At 45.0% G+C, this 27694-nt stretch overlaps 1 protein-coding gene across 6 annotated transcripts in view; it reads right to left on the reverse strand.

Moving 5' to 3' along the window:
• The window catches only part of LOC122215613 (mitochondrial intermediate peptidase), a 163413-nt gene that overhangs the window by 106012 nt on the left and 29707 nt on the right, over window positions 1–27694 (reverse strand). For all 6 annotated transcript variants that reach the window (XR_006200489.1, XR_006200493.1, XM_042931418.1 and 3 more), the window contains exons 10-11: window positions 26034–26086; window positions 431–584 (exon numbers count right to left, since the gene is read on the reverse strand). Coding sequence is in view for 4 of the 6 variants with exons in the window: in XM_042931418.1 (XP_042787352.1) it covers window positions 431–584; window positions 26034–26086 (207 nt within the window). In the remaining 2 variants the exon portion in view is untranslated. The remainder of the gene's footprint in view (window positions 1–430; window positions 585–26033; window positions 26087–27694) is intronic.

Raw genomic sequence — 27694 nt, forward strand, 5'->3', positions numbered from 1 at the left:
ATGCAAATTATATATATATACAATTGTTCCCACAAGATGGGAGGGGGGTTGGGGAAAAAAGTACAAGTGACAGAGGCCGTGGATTCTGGAATTAACCGAAAGTGACACCGAGCAGTGCAGGAACGTGGCAAGTAATGACAAATGTCCCTTGAACCAGAATCTGTCAACATACGAAGGCTCAACGTTCCAACAAGCCCCTACGCTCCACAGCTCTGTGTCTATCGATCCGAGGCAACAACCGATTTTAGAGAAAACTGGTGCTTTGTGCAGTGTCCCAAGTCAGAAGTGGTGATCTGGATTTTCTGGTGAAACGGAAATAAGGGGAGACAGGCTCCGCGAGGGCAAGGCTCGCTTGAACGTGAAACTGCCAGAAGCTCCCTACCAGGCCCGAGAGACACGCAGGGCGACCCCACGCGAACCGCACGCTTACCAGTTTGCGGACGCCCTCGCACCACACCTCTCCTTTCGCGGGCTGCTCGGCATACAACGTAATCCCTAACAGTCTGCCAAACAAAGTGTTGAGGCCTTCCATGCACGCTCCAAGGGAGAAAAATGGACAATACAAACTGGGCTCGATATTGTACCTGAAAGAAAGAAAAGAGGTTCAATGGTATTTTTGTTTACTGCAGTTTCTTAGGGTAAATCCAGGGAACTCTCCATGTAAAACCTAGGATCATGGCAGCTAAAAAAATGGGATTGAAAACAGAAAGGTAGATACACACACACACACACACACACACACACATTTTTTTAATTTGAGAGAGAAAGGGTGCGAACAGGGGACAGGAGAGGGGGAGAGAGAGGGGGAGAGGGGGAGAGGGGGACAGAGAGAGAGAGAGAGAGTGAGAGACAGAGAATGAATCCCACACAGGCTCACGCTCGGCATGGAGCCCAACGCGGGACCTGATCCCACAACCCTGAGATTGAACTGAAATCAAGAGTTGGACACTCAACCAACCGAGCCACCAAGGCGCCCTCAGAAAGGTATATTTCTATATCTTTTGAGGGATTTTCAGAAAAAAAGCAGTCCAGTTATTCTTAGTAGTAAAAGTAGTAAGTAGTAATTCTTAGCATTAAGAATAATTTTAGGAGTGCCTGGGTGGCTTAGGTGGCTAAGTGTCCGACTTTGGCCAAGGTCACGATCTCATGGTTTGCGGGTTCGAGTCGGGCTCTGTGCCGACAGCTCGGAGCCTGGAGCCTGCTTCGGATTCTGTGTCTCCCTCTCTCTGCCCCTCCCCTGCTCACACTCTTGTCTCTCTCTCTCTCTCTCAAAAATAAACATTAAAAAAAAAAGAGTAACTTTAGTAATGAGCAATTAAGGTAGACACACCATTCTGCAATCTTCATCCCTTTCAGGTTATTTACTTTCACTGACTTAACTAAGCAATCTATCTCAATTACCCACATTATACACATTCCTTTATGTACACCTACAGACAAATCTGACCAGTCTGAGCTAGAATGGTAAAGTTCCTGTTACAAAATATGGCACATTCTAAAAGTTTGTGACTTATATCGAATAAATAGCAAACAAACCCAAGACCTGAGGCATACTGAATGAATTTAAATTTCACCTCTAGTAGAATATTTGTTAGTGGAAAAAAACCTCTGTAACATACATAATCAGATCTTAATTTGTCTGTTTCACTATTATACACCTTAAACGAAGCACAACATACTGGCAAGCGTAGTTATTATTCTTCACTCGAAAATGACTTTTTATGCCCTCTTCCAACATAAAGCAAAGCACACCAGGATACGTGATGCAAATGTCCATTTCTGGGTCATTCAGCCAGGCCAAACTTTACGACCACAGCTAGAAAGAATGGTCCAGAATAAGAAGAGGTGCTTGTTCTGTGTCCCCTCCGTGGAGTTAACAGAACATGTACTTATGGTGACAGAAGGTAGCTGGAGTTGTGACGAGCGTAACTTGTCAAATCACTATGCTGTGCCCCAAAACTACCCGAGCTCTTGCGTGTCAACTGCACTTCAATAAAAAATAATTAAAATAAAAACATCTACATACACAAACTTACACGGAAAACAGACGCAAACTTATGCTTACTACTAAATGGGGGCTTGGATTTAGTGAGCAAGTGTAAATTATACCACAAGAGAGATTTTGGCTTCAGAAATCCACAAATACACAACGTAGTTCCTGATCGATTTTTCATAAAAATAGACTCTCGCTGGTGAAAGGTACGTCGGCAGCCCAGTGCCCTCGCTCACTGATTCGTACGCTTGTGCAGGCTGCCGAGACAGCTGCTGGATGCTGGAGGTAAGGAATGGTTGGGGGGGGGGGGGGGGGGGAGGTGCCTGTAAGGAGCTCACTGTGAAGGAGGCAGACAGGTGGAGGGACCACCCTGGTCTTCCCGGCCTGGAGCAGCACAGAGTAGGTGCTCGAGGTACGGCGGGAGGGCTGAGTGAACGACCCGGACAGCGGGACAGCAAGAGGGGTGATGACTTCACTTGCGGAGGGCAGCGTAGAGACAGGAAGGGGTCACAGAAAGGAATTCAGAAACGGGAGTCTGCTGGCTGGGGTGCGGATGGGGAAAAAGGGCAGGGTCGAGTAATAAAGAAATTCCAGGGAGAAGCCACGGTATGAAGTCATGAAACAACCTGGTAACTTCTACACCAGGTGGCTAATCAGGAGCGAGTTCAGGATGCTGGGGATAAACGGGAAGAGAGAGGGAGGCACACGTGGGCAGGGTCCAGAGAACCGAGGGCCCCACGCGTAAACCTGAGCGGTTGGGATCTTACATTGTACGCACAGGGTCCCTCAACCTTTTATCACGTACCCCAATCGCTAAAAGAAGTTCTGAGTATTCAACCTTGATATACGTATATTTATAAATCACATGTGCGTGCTGTGGTTCTACTACATTCCAAGACAAAAAAAGATCCATTCTTACAAGCTGAAATAAAGAAAAATAAATCTAAACAGAATTTCTAGTGCCGTATGCCCATACTCTCGGTGAACTGTTTACAGATTGGGAACGGGAGACTGCCTCCGCAGGCAACAGAGAGGCAATGCGATGCTTTCTGGAACACTGCAAGGTGGACACCGTGGCGGGACGAATGCAGGAGCGGCGGAGAGAAAAGACGGTAAACTAGGGTCCGAATATAAGCAACGGCGGTGGGGCAAGGACGAAGAGGCAGTTTTCGATTTGTTTTTGTTGGAGATGAAAATGTTCGGTCGGGGCTGTGTGAGCGAGAAAGGAAGGTCTAGAGTAACACACAGGGTGCTGGCGTGAGGAAATGCACGCATGGGATGGCAGAGTCACGAACCAGAGCACCAGGCACAAAGAAAGAAAGAAGGGAGTGTGGGTAGGTTTGTGGGAGAAGAAAGGAGGGTGGGGTGCAGTCGGGGGAGAAGGATGATGGATTCGCGGAAAGCAAATTCAGTTCTGGAGACACTGGCTGTGAAGTGCCCATAAGATGTCAGACGCTCAGGATGTTGAAACTGAGACTTGCTCAGGTGTCAGTTAGAGCCGCAGGAGAAGAGCAGTCACTGGGGAAGGGGCCCAGCAGCGGATCTTCCAGATGGAGAGACGCAAAGGAAGACAGAGAAGAAAAGTCAGAGCTGTCAGGGCACTGAAAGAAGGGACATCATGGAAACAGGGGAGAAAATGTGTTGTAAAAGCAGGAAACAATGGAGGCTTCCGGTGTCTGGTCCGGCACGTAAGAAGCCCGGAAGGCATCGCTCCATCCCAAAGACAAGAAAAATGCTCAACCAACGAAACATCAACAACTCTTCTTGTATCCAGCAGAGAATTGAGGTCACAAACTGCTGCCCCCCAAATTATAAAGATGCTTGTCTGCTACAGAGAATCACAGTTCAGAGAACTCTCCAGTATATACAGACTAGCACCAAGGAGGAAAATTTAAACTACAATTGACAAATTGCTGGAGGCTCAGTGTGGACAAATCGGAGAAGTCAAAACTCTAGGGAGGCTCAGTTTAAGGGAGGATCCCCACACTTTTATGAGTTTTTACCTCTGGGGGCCCTACCAGGTTCTCACAAGATGGAGAAAAATTCTCCCAATGCTTCCAGCAGGGGGAAGTAAAAAATTGGCATTTTGAAATACACCAGGGCACTGTGTTATTCTTAATAAGGCTGGCCTCAAAAGAAACGATCTTACCAGAGCCTAACTTACCTAGAAGAAAAGAGATATCCAACCCAATCCCCCTGTCTCATGAAAGCAGAAAAGGGGAACTGAAAAGCACTTGTGAAAGTCAGAGCCCAGGGGCACAGGCTCCATAACAGGCTGAGACCCGATCACAGGACTACAGAAGGCATCCCCTCCCCCACACCCTCACCACCAGGGCAAGTGGGGATCCTGCAAAATAACAGGAGAATACAACTGAAAAACTGCACATCTCACACCTTATTAAGTAGAAGTCTCCAGGGAAACCCAAACACAACATGGGAGACAGAAAAGGAAAAAAAGAAAACGTTTGGCCTCTGCTACTGCAGCCACTATGAAAGCAAACAAAGCCTAACTAGCTCGTAGCCAGTGAGTAAATCATACCCAGCTTTCTGCAAACAATTTCCAGTCACGATCAAAGACGAAGGCTACAGCCTGAAGAAACAGAACAAACGTTCAGGTACATTGGAGACGTCAAAATAACCAGATTGAGAATTCAGAACGGCGATGATTGACATGCCAAGGGGTCGAGGGAAATACACAAGATTCATGGGTCGTGTAAACAGCCAGAGGGAAGCCCTAAAAAAGAATCAGGAGGAGACGCTAGAGACGCCTAACAACGTAACACAGAAGAAGGCGGCCTCTGTCCTGCTCATCGGGAGACTGGGCGTGGCCGAGGAAGCCACCCGTGAGCTTGCAGAAAGGTCAATAGAAACCTCCAAGGGTGTGACGCAAAGAGAAAAAGGATGAAGACGACGAGAAGACCCAAAGAATTGTGGGACAGTTACAAAAGAGGTAATGTACGTGTAACAGGAATCAGAGAGGAGCCCGCTTTCAAGCCTTAGAAGGGAGCGGAGCCAGGATAAGGGCAGGCCTTCGTTTGCTGCGCTAACGAGGCAGGGCCCTTCCCGCCATTCCACAGGTCGTCGGCTTTTCCTGCTCTGGCCCACGGGACCGTGAAGAACCCATGGCTGTGTGTGGGCTGCCGCGACGAGTGCCTGATTCCTTTCATATGGTTCTGTCCTCGCTGTCCGCACAGCGCTCCCTCTCTGTGATTCTGTCCTCTGGACTGAAGGGCCTTGGCCTCCATGGCCTCCCGGCTCTAATTAGGGGCTCTGCCAGGGAGACCAGCACGACCCTTGCCGACCCCGCGGCTCGTCTACAATTTGGAAGTTCCTCCAAGAAGGGAGCTGGGGCCCCTGCAGGGGTCACCTGTTTGTCTTCCCTCTTTCAGGGAACGCGGGCTGACATCCGAGCGTCACTGCCTCATACTTTTGATCAGACTGTGTTTAGTCGTGCAGGCAGGAGGTAAATTTGGCTCCTGTTACTCAAGGTAGGGCAGAAGTCTCCTTGTATTTGAGGGCGCCTGGGTGGCTCAGGGGGTTGAACGTCCGACTCTCGATCTTGGCTCACAGTTCGTGAGATCGAGCCCCGTGTCAGGCTCCAAGCTGTCGGTGCGGATTCTCTCTCTCTCCTCTCTGCCCCTCCCCCTACTTGTGCTCTCGCTCTCTCAAAACAAATACTTTTTAACAAAAAAGAAAAAAAAGAAGTCTCCTTACATTTGAATTTTAGGACACTTGATGTTCAAAAGGGAACATGAAACGTATACCTTCTCGGGGGGTGAGAAAAGGGAAGTAATCAGGAATGCCAAGGCTATTGCTACGACGTCCAGTGGAGGGACTCCACAGCCGTCCCGGGCAGTACTGTGGGGAACCAGAACACAGAACTAAGATCGTCTAAAGAAAAGAAGGACCTTAGGATCCAGAGGAACTGGCTGGGTCTGGGAAAACACATAAACTGGAGAAGCGGGGCTCCAGAAAATGCTTCCAAGCAGCACGGGCAAACCAGAAGAACATGAGACGTAGAAGCAAAAGGAAGCGGGGGACGGCACCGCCATAAACTCCCTGCGCTGCCCACTGAGCCTCTGGGGGCCCTGCCTCGAAGTGACTTTGGATAGAACGGGAGTGCCTTTTTCTAGAACGTGCGAGAGTTTTACTACGTGTGGTGGGGTGTATTTTTAAAGTTCGGGGGGTGAGGGAAAGAATTTCTGTATCTAGAAAGAGGAGAGGGTACTGGCTAAGAGCACCAGGTTGGAACCAGGAGGCCTGAGTCTGAAGCGTCACCCTATGCCGCTTGCCAAGTGACCCTGAGTGGATTACTTCCTTTACACTATCTGTTTGGTCACCTGTGAAGACAGGGATCGGACCACACCGACTTCACGTGGCGTGGAGGTTTCAGACGAGGTAATCCACGAAGCGAAGAGACCAAACATTCAGTAAGTATCGCCAAGCTGATGAGGAGGGAGAACGGAGGAGGCACCCACCTGCGCCCCGTCTGCTGATCACAGAGACCCTCTTCGGTACGGGAGACACTTGGCCACGCTGCAGCCGCGGCGACCACGCACACACCCTGCCGTGGCGGCCACACGCGCCGGGCCTCGGCCTGGCCAACCTCAGCACTCCGAGAGCCCTGGTGGCAGACGCTTCCAAACTCGGCCCCGAGATTTCTCAGTTACGTGAGTCACCAATTCCGTCTTCTGTGTCCGTTAGCTTGAACTGGGTTTCCATCAGCAGGAACTGAGAGGCTCCTCATGTAGTAGCCACGGTCTGAACTTAATGGCTTTGGAAAAGAGCTCTTATAGGCCATACAGCCCAGATGTTCACATCGGGCGGAGCGTCCTAAGGGCTGTGGCTAACTGGGAGGTCCCTATTTGAGGGCTGGCACCACTAGCTCAAAATGTCACTTGTCTGGGTAACAAAAGAAATATGAAAATGGAACTTAGTTTTATGGAAAATAAAGGAGTCGCTTATGTGTGATGATACTGAATCAATCTAGACTGACCTTAAAGAAAAAAATCAAAAGGTCAAGCGCAAACCACAGACAGAACACGAATAAACAGAAATAAAAATTAACCACACAGCACTCTAAACTAGAAAATCTGATTTAAAAACATAACTCATGGGGCGCCGGGGTGGCTCAGTCAGTTGGGTGTCTGACTTCAGTTCAGGTCATGATCTCACAGTTTGTGACTTCGAGCCCCGTGTCGGGCTCCGTGCTGACAGCTCGGAGCCTGGAGCCTGCTTCGGATCCTGTGTCTCCCTCTCTCTCTGCCCCTCCCCTGCTCATGCTCTGTCTCTGTCTCTAAATAAACATTGGGGAAAAAAATGAAAACCAAAAGGGGGCGCCTGGGTGGCTCAGTCGGTTGAGCTTCCGACTTTGACTCAGGTCACGGTCTCGCGGTTCATGAGTTCGAGCCCTGCGTCGGGCTCTGTGCTGATGGCTCAGAGCCCGGAGCCTGCCTCGGATTCTGTGTCTCCCTCTCTCTCTGCCCCTCTGCTGCTCATGCTCTCTCCGTCTCTCCCCAAAATAAACAAACATTGAAAAAAAAATTTTTTAAACATAATTCACGTTTTGATTGCCTGAAAATAAAAATAAATACAAAAGCAAAATAAAAAAAAAAAAGAGAGGATTCTGGGACGATGCCAAGCAGGAAGCACCAGCAATCGGTCTTCCCACCTAGACCACAAGTGCACTCGTAGAATGTGTCTGATGTAGCTATGTTGGAGCTCTGGAGTCTGTGGAAGGCATTCAGCTTCCAGGGGAAGGCCCGGAGCGCAAACTGGTCACTTTGAGCTCCCAGCACGGCAGCGCCTACCTATTCCCCATCCACAGCCACAGGGCAGACAGCTGCACACCTGCTCCTGGAGCAGCTTATACACAGAGCTCGTGGGGTTAGGGTGGGCAAAAAGGACTCTGTCCCCCAAACGGCGGGGATCTGTGCTCTGAGGGCTGATTGCTGCCTCTGATCCCAGAGGTGCAGACAGGCAGACAGCCACTGTCGTACCTCTCCCCCCCACTGTTGCAAGCCTCCCCCTCCAGCTCAGGTGACTTCCAGGAGATATAAAGGACTCATGCCTTTTTTCCTCTTTTTCACTTTTCCCCTCCTCAGAACCAGATATCAAAGAGTGGGACATTCAGAAGCAACTGCACGTATGAGGAAAATCGGAAAGTATCTGCACATGTCCCCAGAAAGGCTCAAAACAGACCTGAGAAAACATTAAGTTTACACCTCAGGCTGATCCCCAGCAGAGAAACAGACTACAGCAACCGAAGCCACAAAAACAATGTACTAAAATTATAATTAAAAAGCCAGCAAACACTAGAGAAGTTTTCAACAACAAAAAAGTATCACGAGGCATACAAAGAAATAGGAAAGTGTGGCCTACGCAGAGGAAAGAAAGAATTCAAATTCATCTGTCTCTGAAAAAGACTGAATGGCAGATATACTAGACAAAGACTTTAAAGCAACTGTCTTAAAGATGCTCAAAAGCTAAAGAAAGATGTGAAGAAAGTCAAGAAAACAGTGTGTGAACAAAATTAAAATATTAATAAAGAGACAGGAAAACCTAAAATGAAACCAAAAAGAAATTCTAAAGCTGAAAGGCACAATAACTGAAATGAAGAATTCGCTGAAGGGAAGCAAAGGCAGATTTGAGGAGGCAGAAGAAAGAAACAGTGACATGAATACAGGAGAATGAAAATTATAGGGGCTGATGAACAGAAAGAAAAAGGATTGAAGTAAAGAGAGCCTAGAGACCAATGGAAAACCATAAAAAGGACCAGCATACAAATCATGGGAGTCCCAGTAGGAGAAGATAGAAAAGGGCAGAGAAAACATTTGAAGAAATAATGGCTAATAAGTTCCCAAATTTTAAGAAAGACAGGAATATAAATATCCAAGAAGCTCGAAAAACTCCAAGAAAAATGAATTCAGACACCCAAACCAAAACAAATAATAATGAGACTTTCAAAAGCCAAAGATGAAGGATGAATCTTAAAAGCAGCAACAAAAGCAAATCATCACATACAAGGTATATTCAATAAGATTTTCTGCATATTTCTCATCAGACACTTTGGGAGGCCAGCCAATATATTCAAAGTGCTAAAATAAAAATAATTAAGAGTATTGGAAACTGGCAAAACTATCTTTTAAAAGTGAGGGAGAAATCAAGACATTCCCAGATAAACAAAAGCTGAGGAAGTTCAAGACCACTAGACCTGCCCAGCAAAAAAATGATCAAGGTGAAATTTAAGGACACTAGACAGTAACTGAAACCATATGAAGACATAAAGATCTCAATTAAGGTAAATGCATGAGAGGTTACAAAAGCTAGTATTATTGTAACAATGGTTTGTAACTGTATTTTCTGTTTTCTACAGGACCTAAGAGACCAACCAATACATTTAAATTAAAAAAAAAATCATTAATGTAAAATCTAATATTACTGTAACTTTGGTTTGTAACTCTAAATCTTTGAGTTTCTACACAATTGAGGAGACTAATGCAGTTGAAAGAACTGTTGGTTTATGTTGTTGGGCACACATGTGTAAAGATGTAATTCTGTGACATCAACCACTGAAGGGAGTAGGGACAGAGCTGTGCAGGACACTTTTCATATGTTATTGAAGTTAAACTGCTGTAAGTTAAAATTAAAATGTTATAATTTTAGGATGTTAAATATAATCCTCATGGCAACCATAAGGAAAATAACTATAGAATATACACAAAAGAAAATTACAAAGGAATATAGACATTTCATTATAAAAAAAATCAACTGAACACAAAAAAAGACAGAAATGAGGAAAATGAAGAAATAAAAGTCTATAAGCGACAGAGAAAACAAATAGCACAATGACAGAAATAAGTCCTTTCTGATCAGTACTTGAAATGTAAATTGATTAAACTCTCCAATCACAAGACAGAGATTGGCAGAATGGATAAAAACACATGATCCAACTAAATGCTGTCTATAAGAGACTCACTTGAGATTCAAAGACGAATGGGTTGAAAGTAAAAGGACAGAAACACATAGTCCATGGAAATAGTAACCAAAAGGGAACAGAAGTGGTTATGCTAATATGAGACTAAATAGACTTTAGATCCAAAGATATTAGAAGAGAAGGAAGGCACAATGCGTCAAAGGTTCAACAGAGCAAGAAGATACAACAATTAAAAACATGTACACAATGACAGGCCATCAAAATATATGAAGCAGAAATGGAGAGAGCTGCAGGGAGAAACAGACAGTTCTACAATAACAGAGACTTCAAAACCCCACTTACAATAATGGATACAACAAGACAGAAGACAAATAAGGAAACAGAAGACTTAACACCATAAACCAACTAGATCTAATAGTTATATACAGAACACTCCATCCAATAACAGCAGCACATTCTTCCTACATGCACATGGGACATTTTTACAGGATGGACCATATGTTAGGCCACAAATTAAATCACAATAGATTTTAAAAGACAGATATCATACAGAGCATCTTCTCAGGTCACAATAAGATGGCGTGAGAAAACATGAAAAACTAAAACAATCACAAACTGTGGAAATTAAACAACAAACTTTTAAACAATTAATGGAGAAAGAAGAAATAGCAAAGGAAATTAGAAAATGCCTAGAGATAAATGAAAATAAAAACACAACATACCAAAACTTATGCGAGATGGCAAAAGTGGTGCTAAGGGGGAGATTTATAGCTATAAACGCTTACATTTAAAAGAGAGAGATCTCAAATCAGCAACATAAATTTACAACTTAAGGAATTAGAAAAAAGAAAAACGAATCCCAAAGCTAGCAGAAGGAAAGAAATAAAGATTAGAGATAAATGAAATAGAGAACAGAAAAACAGAAAAAAAATCAATGAAACCAAAAGCTGTTCTTTGAAAAGATCAACAAAATTGATAGCCTTTAGCTAGGTGGACTAAGGAAAAAAGAGAGAAGACTCAAATTACTAAAATCAGATATGAAAGTGGGGGCATTCCTGCCAATTCTACAGAAATAAAATTATGAGAGCACTGTGGACAATTATACACCAAAAAAACTGGATATTCCTAGAAACACAAAAGTTACTAGACTAAATCATGAAGAAATCAATAAACTGAACAGACCTATAAACAGTAAGGAGATTGAATCAGAAATCACAAATCTTTTAATAAAGAACCCTGGACCAGATGGTTTCTCTAATGAGTTTTCAAGAACTAACACCAGGGGCACCTGGGTGGCTCAGTTGGTTAAGCATCCAGCTTCAGCTCAGGTCATGATCTTGTAGTTGTGAGTTCGAGCCCCACGCTGGGCTCTGTGCTGACAGCTCAGAGCCTCGAGTCTGCTTCAGATCCTGTGTCTCCCTGTCTCTTCGTACCCCTCCCCTCTCATGCTCTCTCAAAAACTAATAAACGTTAAAAAAATTTTTTAATAAATAATAAAGAACTAACAATCCTCTAAACTTTTTCCTAAAATTAAAAAAGGAGTACTACCTAACATTCTATGTTAGAGAGCATTACCCTGATACTAAAGCCAAAGACATTATAAGAAAAGAAAATTATAGGACAATATCCTTGATGATCATCAATGCAAAAATCCTCAACAAAATATCAGCAAACCAGATTCAACAGTAAACTAAAAGGACCATACACCACAACCCAGTGGGATTAATCCTGGAATGCAAGGATAGTTCAACATATGAAAATCAATTGATGTAATATGCCACATCAATAAAATGGAGGGAAAAACCTGCGTGATCATCCCAATTGATGCAGAAATTGATGTTGACAAAATTCAACACCCTTTCATGATAAAAACACTAAACATATTAGGAATATAAGAAAAATACCTCCATGTAATAAAAGCCAAATATAAAAAAACCCACAGCAAACATCATACTCAATGGCAAAAACCTGAAAGCTTTTCCTCTAAAATCAGGAACAGGGACAAGACATGCCTGCTTTCATCACTTCTATTCAATGCAGTACTGGAAATTCTAGATAGAGTAATTAGGCAAGAAAAAAAAATAGAAGCCATCTAAATTGGAAAGGAAGAAGTAAAATTATCTTTTTGCAGATGATACAATCCTATATGTAGGAATAACTAGTAGTATTATTTATAAGAAGTAATAAATTCAGCAAAGTAGCAAGAAAACAAAGTCAATACAAAAAGAATCAGCTACATTTCTATACATGATGAACAATGTGAGGAGGAAATTATAAAACAACTCCATTTACAATAGCATCAAAAAGAGTAAAATACTTAGGAATTAATCAAGGAAATGAAAGAGTTGTACAATGAAAACTACAAAATACTGCTGAAAAAAAATTAAGGAAGACATAAATAAATGGAAATACATCCCATGTTCATGGATTATAAGACTTAATACTGTGAAAGTGTCAGTATTACCCAAGGCAATCTACAGATTCAGTGGGATCCCTATCAACATCCCAATGGCTTTTTTTGTGGAAATCGAAAATCTCATCCTAAAATTCACATGAAATCCAAGAGATTCCCAAACAGCCAAAACAATCTTGAAATAGAACAGAACTAGAGAACTCACACTTCCTGGTTTTAAACCTACTATAAAAGTAACACAATGGACACAATGTAGCACTGGCCTAATGGCAAACATACACCCTTGCATATACAGTCAAATGATTTTCAACAAGGGGGCCAAGACCATTCGGTCTTTTCAACAAACCGTGATGGGAAAACAGGATATCCACATACAAAAGAAGGAAGGTGGACTGTTACCTAACACCATATACAAAAATTAACTCAAAATGGATCAAGGACCCAAATGTAAGACCTAAAACAAAACTCTCAGGAGAAAACATAAGATAAAAGCCTCGTGATGCTGGATTTGGCAATGGTTTCTTTTTTTTTTTTTTTTTTAATCTTTATTTATTTTTGAGAGAGAGACAGAGCGTGAGCAGGGGAGGGGCAGAGAGAGAGGGAGACACAGAATCCGAAGCAGGCTCCAGGCTCTGAGCAAGCTGTCAGCACAGAGCCCAATGTGGGGCTCAAACCCATGAACCGTGAGATCATGACCTGAGCCAAAGTCAGACACTCAAGTGACTGAGCCACCCAGGCACCCCTGGCAATGGTTTCTTGGATATGAAACTAAAGTCAAAGGCAACAAAGGAAAAAATAGACAAACTGGGCTTCACCAAAATTTTAACAATCTCTACATCAAGAGACACTATCCACAGAGGAAAAAGGCAACCCACAGAATGTGAGAAGATATTTGCAAATATTTGCAAATAAAGGATTAATATCCAGAACATAGAGAACTAAAACTCAACCCAATTCAAAAATGGGCAAAGGACTTGAACTGAAATTTCTCCAAAGACATACAAATGACTCATAAGCACATGAAAAGACACTTAACATCAACATCTGCCTCAACATTTGCAACAAATGCAAATCAAAGCTGCAGTGAGAAACTACCTCACACTGATTAAAACAGTCACTATGCAAAAAACAAAAAACAAAAACAAAAACAAACAAAAACCAGAAAACAGTGATGTTGGTGAGGATGTGTTAAAACTGCAACACTTGCACACAGTTGGTGAGAATGTAAAATGGCACAGCCACTGTGGAAGACAGTATGGTTCCTCAAAAAATTAAAAATAAAATTACCATATGATCCAACAATTTCATCTCTTGACATGCAACCAAAAGGAATTGAAAGCAGGGTCTCTAAGAGATATTTGTACATGCATGTTCACAGTATTACTCATAAAAACTAAAACATGGAAGCAATCCAAGTGTCTGTCTACCACTGAGATAAGTCAAATGCGATGTACACACACACACACACACACACACACACAGAGGAATGTTACTTGGCCTGAAAAGAGAAAACGATTCTGCAATGTGCTATAACATGGGCTGAACCTGGAGAACTGAAATAAGCCAGTCACAAAAAGACAAACGTTGTCTGATTCCACTCGTATAAGGTACTTAGAGGCATCAAAATCAGAGACAGAAAGGAGGATGGCAGTTGCCAGGGCTGGGGGAAGAGGAGAATGTGGGGTCAGTGTTTAATAGGCACAGGGTTCCCGAGGTACCACACGAAAAGAGTGAGGGGATGGATGGTGTTGTGCAACAGTGTGAACGCACTTAATACCTCTGAACTGTACACGTAAATATGGCCACGGCAGTGAGTTTTCTATTACGTGCATTTTAACTTCATAAAAAAAGGGAAAAGGGAAAAAAGTAAATAAAAGAGAATAAAAGAATCTATACCTGAAAATTAAACCTTGTTAGCTTATAATAAACACGTACATTATCCGATTAGGTTTGTAGAAAAGAAACACAGCAAAGCTAACAACAACACAGGCTGTCAATAACCTGAAAAGACTTCTTGACTTACCCATAAGTGGAATTCAGGTAAAATTCAAGAAGACAATTTAGCTTGGAGAGAAAAATCTCAGTACAGATTATGTTTATATAATACTCTACAGACAACTCCACTTCTGTATAAATTATTATGAATGCTAAAAAGCGAATGGTTTTAATCTGAAATGAGTCAGAAAAAAATGTATTACAAAGTCATATAAACTCCCTGTTTAAAAAGAAAAATCTCAAATAATATCCCCTGGCTCACTGTGCCCACCATCCAGGGGGCATAGTAACCATCTCTTGTGTATCCTGATTTTATTCGTGTAGACATGTTTACACGCGTATGAGAGTACACACATCTACAGGACAACAGGTATACATACAAACACGAAGCACATACACATATAATGCAAACAGACTCACACCATTCATGCTATTCTGCAATGGACTTGTTTAACAAAAACAGGATGTGAGACACCGTCACTTTCGGTACACAAGGCTCTGTCTGGGTCTCTCTCGGGGGCCATCCCTGACAAGCGTCTGCCGGGCCTCCTCTGGGCCGCCACCGGCTCTGATGTGCGCGGATGGGGAGGCAAGGCCAACGCTGCACCTTTCAAAGGGAGCGTCCTTTCCCTGACGTTGTTTGGAATGGCTCACACATGCTGATGATACAAGAAGCCAGACTGAACCCTGTTTTCGTCGATTCTGACTTCCCTATGGGAAACACTCCCACGTGACCCTCCCTGCACTGCTCTGCCTCTGCTTCTCCCGAGCGAGTCGGCCTGCTGTTGGTTCATCTCTGCTACGGAAGGTCCTTCGGCGACCAGCCCGGTCACACTGGGCAGGCCTACCTGCGGGACCCATCACAGAAGTGACCTTGTTGCGAAGAGCACGAGATGCTGGGAAAAGGTTCTTCAGGAATTTAATTTTATTTATTTTATTTTAGTTTGAGATTTTAAGTCTTTACACGGGATTCCAAATCATCCTCCAAAACACTGTATTAATTGACATTCCTATCAATTGTGTACAAGAATCGCCAGTGTCCTCCCTCTTGCTAATGTAACTGTTGTGTTCATCTTAATACTTTTTTCTTTGGCTCCGTGGGCAGCATCTTCTTTTTCTTTCTGGTCACTTGGTGTTAACAATCTATGTTTCCTCCTCTGGTAGTTCTCTCTCTCACTTTTGAAAACACTTAAGCATCGGGCGCCTGAGTGGCTCAGTCAGTTAAGCATCTGACTCCGGCTCAGGTCAAGACCTCCCAGTTGGTGGGTTCGAGCCCCGCGTCGGGCTCTGTGCCGACGGCTCGGAGCCCGGAGCCTGCTTCGGCTTCTGTGTCTCCCTCTCTCTCTGCCCCTCCCCTGCTCACGCTCTGTCTCTGTCTCTCAAAAATAAACAAATGTTAAAAAAAAATTTTTTTAAACACGTAAGCATTTATCTGTTCGTTCATCAACTGGAAATAATACCTACTATCACCCATGATTCCTGCTATCACATCATCCCATTTCCTATTTCACCCTCCCGATCTGTTCTCTTACTGTATATAGATGTAGGTGTAGCTATAGTGATGGGTCTTTTTGTTAATTTTACCAGGTGCCAGAAAGGGGGGCTGGAGCTAAAGGCCTTTATTTTGCACCACGTACTGGGTGTCTCTAAGAATGCACGCAGTGTGGGAGTAGCCACGGTTAGCAGCCCGGAGGAGGAGAGACATAAGCAACGCTGTGCTGTCGGAACACTATTCTGGCAGGAATAAACAGGACGGAGTCTAGAATACAAAGATTCATTATGATGAGAGATCAGAGGAGATTCAATACGGCGAGTAAGTCCATTTCCCCCTCGATGTAATCTACAAAACCAAAACTTATCCCTAAGTCACAACGATGATGATGGTGGTGATGATGATGATGATGGTGATAGCAACTAACTGTCACTGTGTCACTGGACTAATAAGCCCATCAGAGTATATGTACCTCATTTAAGAGCAAAAACAATCCTGCAGGCGATATGATTACCCCCACGTGACACGATTTACATGAAGCCTTACGGGAAGGGAAGTCATCTCCCCGAAGTCCCATGCAGTAAGGAGAAGGGCTGAGGGTTTCTTTCTAACGGGATGACAGTGCTATGGGAGTCGAGAGAAAACGGTTGTGGCTGGTACCTTGGTACTGAAGTCCTTTCCCCAAGGAGCTGTTACAAGTTCAAGTAGTAAAGGGAGACTGCACGTTCATTCTTAGCCACAGCTCCCAAACCGCCGTGACAGGAAAGGAGCTCCCGATCGCAGCCGGGGTGTCGGAGCCCTGAGTGCACTCCTAAAGCTGCCAATTTAGAGGAGAGAAGTAAAAGGGGAAAATGAGAGGGTGATGACAAAGGTAAGAGGGAGTCGGGGGCATGCACTGAAGAGAGAATTTTAGGAAACAGGAAACGGTCAGCAATGTCGCAAACTGCAGAGGCTGTGGGCTTTTGAGGGCTAAAGTGAGTTACTGAACTGTATGACTGGCCGGAGGCCGGGCCCTGGGGAAGACCAGCCGGACGGATTATCAGGGCTAAGACTCAGACTCTGGCCATTAGAAGAGGAAGCATCCAGTGTGGACCACTGCTGCGGGAGGTCTGGCAAGAAAAAACAAGGGCTACAGTCTCTCCGAGGGTCAGGGGAGGGGAGGGCAAATATTTGTTGTTGTTTTTTATTTTTTTTAACGTTTATTTCTTTTTGAGAGAGAGAGATAAGAGACAGAGTGCAAGCAGGGGAAGGACAGAGAGAGAGAGGGAGACACAGAATCCGAAGCAGGCTCCAGACCCTGAGCTGTCAGCACAGAGCCTGATGCGGGGCTCGAACTCACGGACCGCTAGATCATGGCCTGAGCCGAAGTCGGGCGCATCACCGGCTGAGCCAGCCAGGCGCCCGGGAAGTATTTGTATTTTAAGATGGGGATATCTTAGCGCCTCAGCAAGCACAGGGAAAGAAGTTAAGAGAAAGAAAGAGATTGATGATATACAAAAAGTTAGGGTAAGCGATCCCTTTTTCTTCTTTTTATATATAATAACATATAATTACTATTATACCAATCCCTGAGATGCTTTACAATTTGCAGAGCACTTTCGCATCAAGAGTCTCCCACACTCCTTACGTAATTCTGTGAGCCAGCCAGAGCGAGAATTACCGCTTCGTTTTACTTGAGGGAACGGAGGCCCAGAGAGGCTTGTCACGGCACCAGGCAGTCTAGGAGAGAGAGCCCTGAAGTTACAATCCTGGCTCTCTCTCTCCCTGGTGCTGTGCTTCGAGCAAGGCACTTGGCTTCTGGAGGGGTCTCGATTTGCTAACGAGGGAAACGGAGACGACGCTTCCCGGCTCCCCTGACGGCCAGACCAGGCCTGCGAAGACGCTGGCACGGTGCCCACCGCACGGACTACAGCGGCACTGGCGGGAAGGTGGAGGCGGGGCAGCGAGCACTCACGAGTCACCTACTACGTGCCTGATAACTCCTCGAGTGGGAAGGGCCTGGCACCGTCGGTTCACAGAGCAGGATCCCCAGGTGAGAAGGGGCGTAAGAGCGGTGCTCAAAGGGCCGGGAACAAAGACAGGCCGTGGCTGATTCTGCCCGCCACGGGGGACAGGATGCCGCCGTGAGGGTCAGGGAGAAGTTCCAAAAGGAGGTGGCCTCCGGGGCAGGGGTCGAGGGACGAGCTCCCCGGTGAGGGCGAAGGGCATTCCTGGAGAAGGCAGAGCACCAGCCAAGGCTCACGCGTACCGAGGGCCCACGAGCAGAGGCTGCCCACGGCCGACCCGGCCACCTGCCACAGCCGGAGGTCCCGCCACCTGCGTGCTGCCCCCGCCCTCCGTGACTCCCGCAAGCGAGAGGCGATTCCTGCCCGAAGAGCAGCCACGACGGGAAAAGGTCCAGCGAGGCGGGGAGAGACTCGAAAGGCCCGAAGGGACGTCCAGCGGCCACGAGCCGGGCCTGACGCACCGGCCATACGACACACCGGTCCCGGGGCAGCAGGCCGACCCCGCGGGCCCCCGCCTTTTCTGCTCTCGGCTGGCACCTGCCACACGGTGTGAAATGACACCTAGGCCACTGAACCCCTCGAGGACGTGGGGCCAGAGGCCGGCCAAGCCACGGCCTGCGGCCACGGCACTGGCGCGGCCACTTTGCTTCTGAACACCTGTTCAGGGCATCGCCGGGCACAACTTTCCTATCCGCACAGACACTACGTGTCAGAAACGCCTCCTCCACCATCTAGAGACCGCAAAACGGCAGAAAGGTACTGCGGGGACATGGAAAACCTACGGCCTCTCAGAGCCACAGCCCAGCGTGCACGGCGTGAAACGGGTGTGCTCTGGGGACTTATTTAATGTGTTATTGCCATCTGTGTCGCCTGTCACTCACTTAGTCATTGCCATCCCTCTCGTCACCTCAAACCCTCTCACGGCTTCACAGGAGAGTTTTACTACTATTTGCTGTCAAGAGGGCCCCACCGGTTTGAATCCGGACACGAGACCTGTCTGCAATCCACGTACGCTTCTTCCCCAGCCGGAAATCGGAGGAGAATCACCGTTAAGCCACCGTGGCGGCCAAATGAAGCGGAAGAGATGCTCTGCTAGTCGTTCTGGTGAGAAATAGGAGCCCCAGGGGTTTACAAGTTCTCGATTTGCAGAGAATTAGAACATATTATAATCAGCAGGGTACTGGTATACAATGAAATCTTTCTGATTGGGAGCCCTAGGATTTAGCCATATCTCAAAATCCCCATCAGGAACGCTAATTATCACTGAAATAAGTACAGAAGTATTAGAGACTTTCAACTGAAGAATTCTTTGTTGCTGAGGGCTTTTTTTAAAAAAAAAAATGTATTTATTTTTGACAGAGAGAGAGAGAGAGAGAGAGAGAGAGAGCGCATGAGTAGGGGTGGGCGGAGAGAGGGAGACACAGAATCCGAAGCAGGCTCCAGGCTCTGAGCTGTCAGCACTGAGCCCGATGAGGGGCTCCAACTCATGAACAGTGAGATCACGACCTGAGTCAAAGTTGGATGCTCAACCGACTGAGCCACCCAGGCATCCCTGAGGGCTTTTTTTTTTTTTTTTTAAAGAAAAGATCAATGTATCACTGTACTTAGGAAGTACAATCTATGAGTCAGATTTATATTTCAACCTGTGATGCACCTGGGATTATAGAAAGAACTTGGATGTTATTTCTAAACACATCTTGGCATCGAACGTCGTGAAAACACAGAAACACAATTAAGTGCAGCCAGCGGATCCTGGTTGAAACTGCAGGTAAACATAGGCTTCGGTCTTCCCCGGTGCTACTCAGGAGGTTGAGCGAATGTCAGAGAAGCTTTGCACCGCATGGCAAACACTTAGAGAGACTCACCACAGCAGGAATGAGACAGCCGGCCGGAGGGCGCGAGTGGGCGAGGGAGAACGCACACAGGGTAAGAGCAGGGTATGTGACGATGCCATCAGGGCAACTACTGACTTTAGCAAGAGAAAATGGAACAGGGTGTTTCTGGCATCAGGAATGACTGCCTAAGCGTGATTTTAATGTGATAGTTGGATGGTGTTTTAAAATGTTTAGTCCTGAGAGCCATAGGGGAGAGCGACCGTTCCATCCAGTTAAACCAAGGTGAGGCAGTAAAAGGTGTCCGACGCGGAAACCCGTTTACCCTTCAGGCGATTCGAACGTACTGAAAATAAAGAACAGAGAATAAAAACGCTCTGTTTTATAAAGAACCGGCCATTGCCAGTTGTTTCTATCTCGCCTTCTGAGGCTGCAGCCAAGAAAACTTCTCCAGCCAAACTTCCTGGTAATCGGAGAACAAGGTTCCTTAATGGTACAGACGGGCTGCTTAGTTCACCGGAGATTGTAGTTAACATAAGTCAAAACTGAAGTTCACAAATACAGTACGATTCCATCATCACCCCAGAGAAGTGGGAAAGTAAACGGGCGGGCCTGGCGTCCGGGAGAGAGGATGTCCACGTTACAATGCTGTGACTGACTCTGGTGACAGAACCGCCACCTCAGAGGCCGGAGCCACATCTTAGGACAGCCGTGGGACCTCTCTCACGCAGCTTATTTGTTACATTAATACGTAGAATTAGTCATCCCTGAACTGCAACGGTAAGACGAGATGGAACACCCAAAAATGACGGGGGTCCCGTCACATCCAGATCGGAGGAAGCAGCAAAATGACGCTACAAGAAAGCGATCGCATAGACCCAGAAGTCTGGGACATCTGTAAGACAAGCAACCTGGTGTCTGCCACAAGGTAATAATACGAAAGAGATGGGGGGCTGGGCTGGGGCAAGGCGTGTGCTCACCTGCCGCAGAGTCAGAGATTCGGGGGACAGAAAAAACCGATAGGACGTGTAGGTCTTGGGTGGACCCTGGTTCCAACAAGCTGCCTGGGAGAAAACGGACCCAATACTATCAAGGAAACATGAATACAGACTGAGTATCAGGTGGTGCCAGTGAACTGCTGTGAACCTTCCTGGGCAATGACGGTGCTGGAGTGATGGACGAAAATATCCATATGCTTTAGAGGTACACAAGAAACACATTGAAGTGAAATGACATGAGGTCTAAGGTTTAGTAACAAGGAAGAAAGGATGGGATGGAGGATGGGAGGGAGGGAGGGAGGGAAAGAGAGAAAGAAACAGAAAGAAAAAAGATAAATGAAGCAAATATGGCACAGTTTGGATAGTTACTAAATTTGGGAGATGAAAACATGGGGTTACCTACGTTCTTTTTTTTTATGTTTTTTTAATTTTATTTTTGAGAGAGAGAGAGAGAGAGAGAGAGAGAGAGAGAGAGAGAGAGAGGCTGAGAGAGACACACACAGAATCCGAAGCAGACTCCAGGCTCCGAGCCATCAGCACAGAGCCTGATGCGGGGCTCGAACTCACTGACTGTGAGATCATGACCCGAGCCGAAGTCGGATGCCCAACCGACTGAGCCACCCAGGTGCCCCTACCTACGTTATTCTTTATACTTGTCTTTATTTTGAAAGTTTTCATAATAAATGTTACTGGTTTTCAACACTGTCAGCACCAAGTTCACTGCACATACACTAGCCAATAAACTATACAATTTCACACATCAAACAAATCTTTATTATCTTGAAATACCACAGAGTCATCTGTCTGTGAAAGTTCAGGGTTTCCTGAAGAGTTTAAAACAGAAAACATTCCTATTTCATTATGTGAATGAATGCTCTCGAACTTTTGAGAATACCCCTTAGCAAAGAATAGACAATACTGAATTCCACTTCCCAATAATATCTACAAAATACCACCAAAATTAATGAAGTAATACTCACTGAAACTCACTGTTGGCAGAAGAGAAATAAAGTTGACCAGCATTAAAAACAGACATCAAACACTGCCAGGACACTTGAAACAACTTTAAAATGATTACCTCTAGGGGACAGGGGCAAGGGGGAGTGCTGTGAGCAGGGACGGGTATGACACCAAAATTTCTCAGTGAGTACTTTTTAAAGTTGTTGTGACTTTTTGAACCATACGAATGTACAGCCTGTTCAAAAATCCCATGTAAGTTTTAAATAAAATAACTGTATGTATACTTTTCATAATTTAAAGAGTGACTTTTCAGGGTGCCTGGATGACTCAGTGGGTTGTGCGTCTGACTTGGGTTCAGGTCATGATCTCGTGGTTCATGGGTTCGAGACTCGTGTCGGGCTCTGTGCTGACAGCTCGGAGCCTGGAGCCTGCTTCGGATTCTGTGTCTCTCCCTCTCTCTCTGCTCCTTTCCCGCTTACCCTCTGTCTCCCTCTGCCTCATAAATAAATGTTTTAAAAAGTTTTGTAAAGAATGACTTTTCCTGTGCCATGAAGACTCCAACACTAAAACTTGAAAAAGAAAATTAAGATTTTTCTGTGCTCTTTAAGATTTCCATCGGTCACTCATGCCTCTATTTCCCAGGACCAACCCTGGGTGGTTTGAAAACACGTTAATTTCTCACCTCACTTGTAATAGGTTCTTTCTTTAGGCGAACATTTAAGAAACTTGAAAGGAATCTGAACATAAAAGCAAAAAAAGAAAGGTCCCAGGGGTTAACTTGAAGAAAAACTCAAACCAAGGAAAGCCTTCTATTTTTTGTTTCGTGTCAAACCACACATTTATTTAAGTCTTTACTTGAAAGCAGAGGAATTTAACAAGGATTTAGCAGTCCTCACGTCATTCCGTCCTTCCAACCTCCAATCCAAACTGTTCTGTTTTCGCTTTCTTTTCTCATCCGTTACCTGTGCCTCTCAGCCTACTCTTGTCAATCAAGATTACTGAAATCTCAAGCCAAAACTCAATCATTTGCCTTTTAAGCTACTGAAAATCGATGTTTAAACCCCCCGATTCTTACGATCCCCTCTGAAGCATTTCGGCATCCCTTTTCTCGGTTCTTTGAAAGGAGTTAAGAGCCCAACACATGACCTAGTATGGACACTTGAAGTAAATTCAGTAAAGCCCCTGGTGGATACCAGGTAGGTTATACTGTGTTCCTGGAAGAGCTGGCGATTTCTTAACTCTAAGAACCAATAAGCCTGGTGGAAACTTCTGTCAACAAATGAGCGCTATGAAGACCTCCCAGAGGGTTACCCGCTTCCAACCAATCTGGTAGACGAAAAAAGCCATTCACGAATATACGGTATGATATTCTCTTTACGACTGGATTGCTTTTAATAAGGATTTCCGAGTACTGCTTTGGACACAGTCTTGAACAGTGGCTATTCGCCAATAATGCATTTGTCGAGAGCCCAGAGTGTTTATTTCACACGTAACCGCAAATGGAAAAAATAAGACGAACTTTGTTCTTAAGAGCGTTAAGGTATGGTTGACAAGACGTGTTGAACACAGGGGACCAAAGGAACACGTCGTTAAAGGTCAAGGGTGCCGCGTGGAGGCTGGGAAGTATGGTGGTGACGGGAAGCACAGAGGCTGTGGCAGACCCGGAGGTGTCGTGGACTCTTGGCGAAATTTCACAAGTGAGACAGCAAAGGAAGGCAAAGGGAACGCTGTTAGCTGCCAGACACAGGCTCTGTCGGAGACACAAAGGGATCTAAGTGCCAGACGCAGGGTTTCGGCTGGCTGAGGAAAACTGTAAAGGAAGAGGAATGGGTGGGAAAGACCAGAGGGCAGGCCATACCCAGCAAATAACCGTGGGTGTGCACGTATTCATTGTTAAAGAAAAGCGGGCTGTGACCGGACGGATCCTAGAGGCCATGAATGACGGCTGCAATTCTATTTTGAAGGCAGTAGCCTTCAAGAGGCTGTGGCCTTCAAGAGGAAAGCGACCCGAGGTGAGCTGCCCTGCCCGCCAGACACAGGGTTTCCTCCTCCTTGGACAGAGTGATGCTCTGGGAAGCAGAGGCGAGGTGTGCTTCCCTGTCCCTGTGTCCCTCCTCTATCCTTAAAAGCTTGTCTGATGAGCATTTTACAACCAATTCGACATACTCATTACACTTGAGACGAGTGTTTTCTTAGAGGAGACTTCGGAGGGAAGGGACCACTCCTTCGAAAGATTTTAAAGAACACGTAGAAAGCATCTCTTAGAGCAGATCATCCTCTAGAAGAGTGTCCCCAGAAGGCCAATTCCATATAATCATGTTATTTTAGTACTCATAATAGCAACATTATCTCATTTCATCCTGACCTACAAAGTAGGGACTGTCATAACCCCCATTTTATAGATACCCTTGCTGAGAGGCTTAGAGAGGACAAGGAACTTTCTTTCCAAAGCTCATGGATACCTCATTAGCGGTGGAGCCAGGACTCACACAGGCCCCCCAGACTGCGGGGAACGTACTCCAGACCACACTGCCATGCTGCCTGGGCTGTTGCCACTCAACAACTGCCCCGCGTGGACGGTAACCCCCGTCTCTGTGGCCAGTCCAGAGGACAGAGAACTCCCAATCTATCTGCGGGCTCAGAGATCCCTAAGGACTGACTCTAGAGTCAGTCAGCAACACAAAGACTTCGCAATATTGTACTTTCGGTAAAAACGGAGAAGAGAAAGTCACCACCTTTTATTCAGTATCTTTTATTTAAGATTACTATCGAACTTCTCAGGGATCTCCTACTCCTAATTAATGCTTATACTTTATAATTGATGATGTCTTTCCAAGTCTTCAGATATTCACAAGTAATTTCCACAGAACCACCACCTGGGCATCCTACACTTACAGAGTAAAGCTAAATAACAAATAAAAATCACAGAGCAAAACTCGGGAAGAAACAAACACATCTAATTTACATCACTTTCCACGAACAAAAAATTTTAAAAACCTTATATAGATATGGAAAGCATTAATAAAAAAAATTAGTGTTCTCTTACAAATAACCAAACCAAATCCCTCTTTGAAAAAGTTTTAGAAGAGAAATGATATGTTTTCTGTAACGATAAGGAGCAAGGTCTGAAGTTCCACAGCCATAAAACGCACCTGTGAAATGACTACATTAAGCTATAACATATTCTGGGCACTCACTGTGTATCATAATCAAATGATTACAGATTTTGAATGACAGCTTATGTGCTTCCACAGAGAAGGAGGCCTGTGCTGAGTCTGAAATATATGTATAAAAAACAGTAGCTGACGAAGTATTAGGAGACAATCTGCTTTGTAAGTAAGACTTGAATAATGCAGAGGAACAGAAAGACTTTAGAACTGAATACCAATCAAACTTAAGTATATTATCATGATGTATGCCAACATGCTTTAATGGAGAAAAAGGCACAAAACTTATTTTCGTCCACTACCTAAATCAATCTTAACTCTCGTGGTTAAAGCCGAGCAGCTCAAGAAGGAGCTGTAAGAGAAAAATGTTAAAAATCTGTTGAAGGGTAGGATTTGGAGGTTTTCAAAAATTCCTAATGCATATATAAAGTTACTTGGGACAGAAACATTTCTAAACGTGCTCACTTTGTTTTTTGGGTTTTCTCGTTTTGTTTTGTTTTTAGATGTGTTCACTTTGAACAGCCCTCCATATTTCTTGGGTTTACATGCAAATATAAAAATGACAGAAATAGGGTGTATTTAGGGGGGAAAACAAACATACCCACTAGTTTGCCATTATATAATCAAAGAGGAGACTACGGAACTGGAGGAGGACTTAAATCAAGTTAACGGTCCTAAATCTTAATTTCACATGTATCCTTCCAGATGTGCCAATAATATGTTGACAATATGTTCAAATAAAAATGAGGAAACATAAGAAAACCGTATGTCACCATCCCCAGTACCACTCTCTTCCTTCCTTAGTTCAACATATATTTGCCGAGCACCCATCCCGGGCCAGAAACGAGCGACAACTGAACTTCCAGCCCCAGAAACACTCCATCTAGTAAGAAAACCTGGAAGCGACTCCCAGGAAGAAGCCAGATTCTAGACACCACACAGAGATATTTAAAAGTTTTAAACCAGGAAGTGACCCGAGCCATACAAGTATAGGCTTTGGGGGAGGGGTAGACAATACTAAGGCTGAGAGCACAGGTGTTAAACCAGACGAAGAATGTGTGGGCAAATGTTGGCAAAGGCCAGGGCAGGGCGCGGACTTGAGCGTGCACGGGCTTCTAATGCGGGCAACTGAGTGAGGAGATTACTCACGTTGCACGATTACTGTACAAAGTGCTCGATAAACAGTTTCTTTCTTCCTTCTCATTTATAAGGATTTCTCAAAGCAAAACAAAACAACTTACCTCTCTGCACGAATCACACCGCTGTAGTAGGGGGGATCCCAAGGCATTAATTCCTACAATGGAAAAATCCATTGCTATGAAAATTATTGTCTACTTCGCAATTTTTACCAAGAATTTAGCCAGCTTATAAGATGTAAACCATTATATCAGGTAAGTTTTTTAAAGACCCTAAAAATGCCCACCTCTTTATTTTGACTTCCCTATAATCAATTGAGTACAAAGGCATAAAAAAAACAATGTCCCAGAATTTGGGGGGAAAGTAAATAATGTACAATGTCAACTTATAAAAGTCAACATTAATAGATTAAATTAGCCATGTTGAAATTTTTCCCAACATGTAACCCACGTATTTATCCATAAAACATACTGCAGGTAAGATTAGGGCTCTAAAGGTAAGATTAGAGTTCTTTCTAAATCTAAGCAGGAAGCTTAGGGTGGATCCCCAAAATGAAAGCAACAATTTCAAGTGTAACGAAGGGAGAATTAACTCTAATCGTGGCAAAGAAAATATGCCATAAAGAAGCATTGTCCTAATAGTTGGTTTTGACAACTGGTACAGAATACTGACGGGGAAAAAGCCTGAATCCCTGGAAGATCATCCTCCCCACAAACCGTCCAGGTGACAGGAGTGACTAACAGCCCAGGCTGTGAAGTCAGATTGCCTAGGCTCAAGTGTTCAATCCACATTACTGCACAATGTTGGAAGAGTCATTTCTTAAATGTTTATTTATTTTTGAGAGAGAGAGAGAGAGAGAGAGAGAGAGAGACAGCGCGCAAGCAGGGGAGGGGCAGAGAGAGACAGGGAGACACAGAATCCGAAGCAGGCTCCAGGCTCCGAGCTGTCAGCCCAGAGCCCGACGCGGGGCCCGAACCCACGAACCGCGAGATCATGACCTGAGCCGAAGTCGGACGCTCAACCAACTGAGCCACCCAAGGCGCCCCTGGAAGAGTTATTTCTGCTCGCCAATGCTTTCCCATCTCCCTTCTACATGACCTGATTGCACCGCCCTGAACCCTGAGCCCACCTCCTGCGACTCTTGCCCTCCCTCACTGCACTGGTCTCCTCGTCGTTTTCCAAGCACAACGGGCAGCTGCTCTCTCTGTTGAAAAGGCTCTGCCCTACGTGACGTGTGCGGGGTACTGCCTCGTTTCTCCCAAGGCTCTGCTCAAGTGTCTTTTACACGAGAAGTCTTCCCGGAGTCAGCTAAGCATCTGACTCTTGATTTCAGCTAAGGTCATGATCCTGTGATTCGTGATTTCAAGCTCTGCGCTGACGGTGTGGAACCTACTTGAGATTCCCCCCACCCTCTCTCTTCCCCACCCTCCTCACTGTCTCTCTCTCTCTCTCGAAAGTAAATAAACATTAAAAAAAGGAATAGGAGGGGTGTCTGGGTGGCTCAGTTGGTGCTGACAGCTCAGAGCCTGGAGCCTGTTTCAGATTCACTCTCTCTCTCTCTCTCTCTCTCTGCTTCTCCCTGGCTCTCACTGTCTCTCAAAAATAAATAAACATTCAAAAAAAAAAAAAAAAAAAGGAATAGGAAGGTGAATCTGAGAATTACAGAAAACCACAGAAAAATCTTAAACAAGAGAGTGACGAGGTCAGATCTGCTTTTTGGCAAAATCCCTCTAATGGCAAGTCATTCATTCATTCATTCATATTT

The sequence above is a fragment of the Panthera leo genome, chromosome A1, assembly GCF_018350215.1.
Source record: "Panthera leo isolate Ple1 chromosome A1, P.leo_Ple1_pat1.1, whole genome shotgun sequence".
Taxonomy (NCBI): domain Eukaryota; kingdom Metazoa; phylum Chordata; class Mammalia; order Carnivora; family Felidae; genus Panthera; species Panthera leo.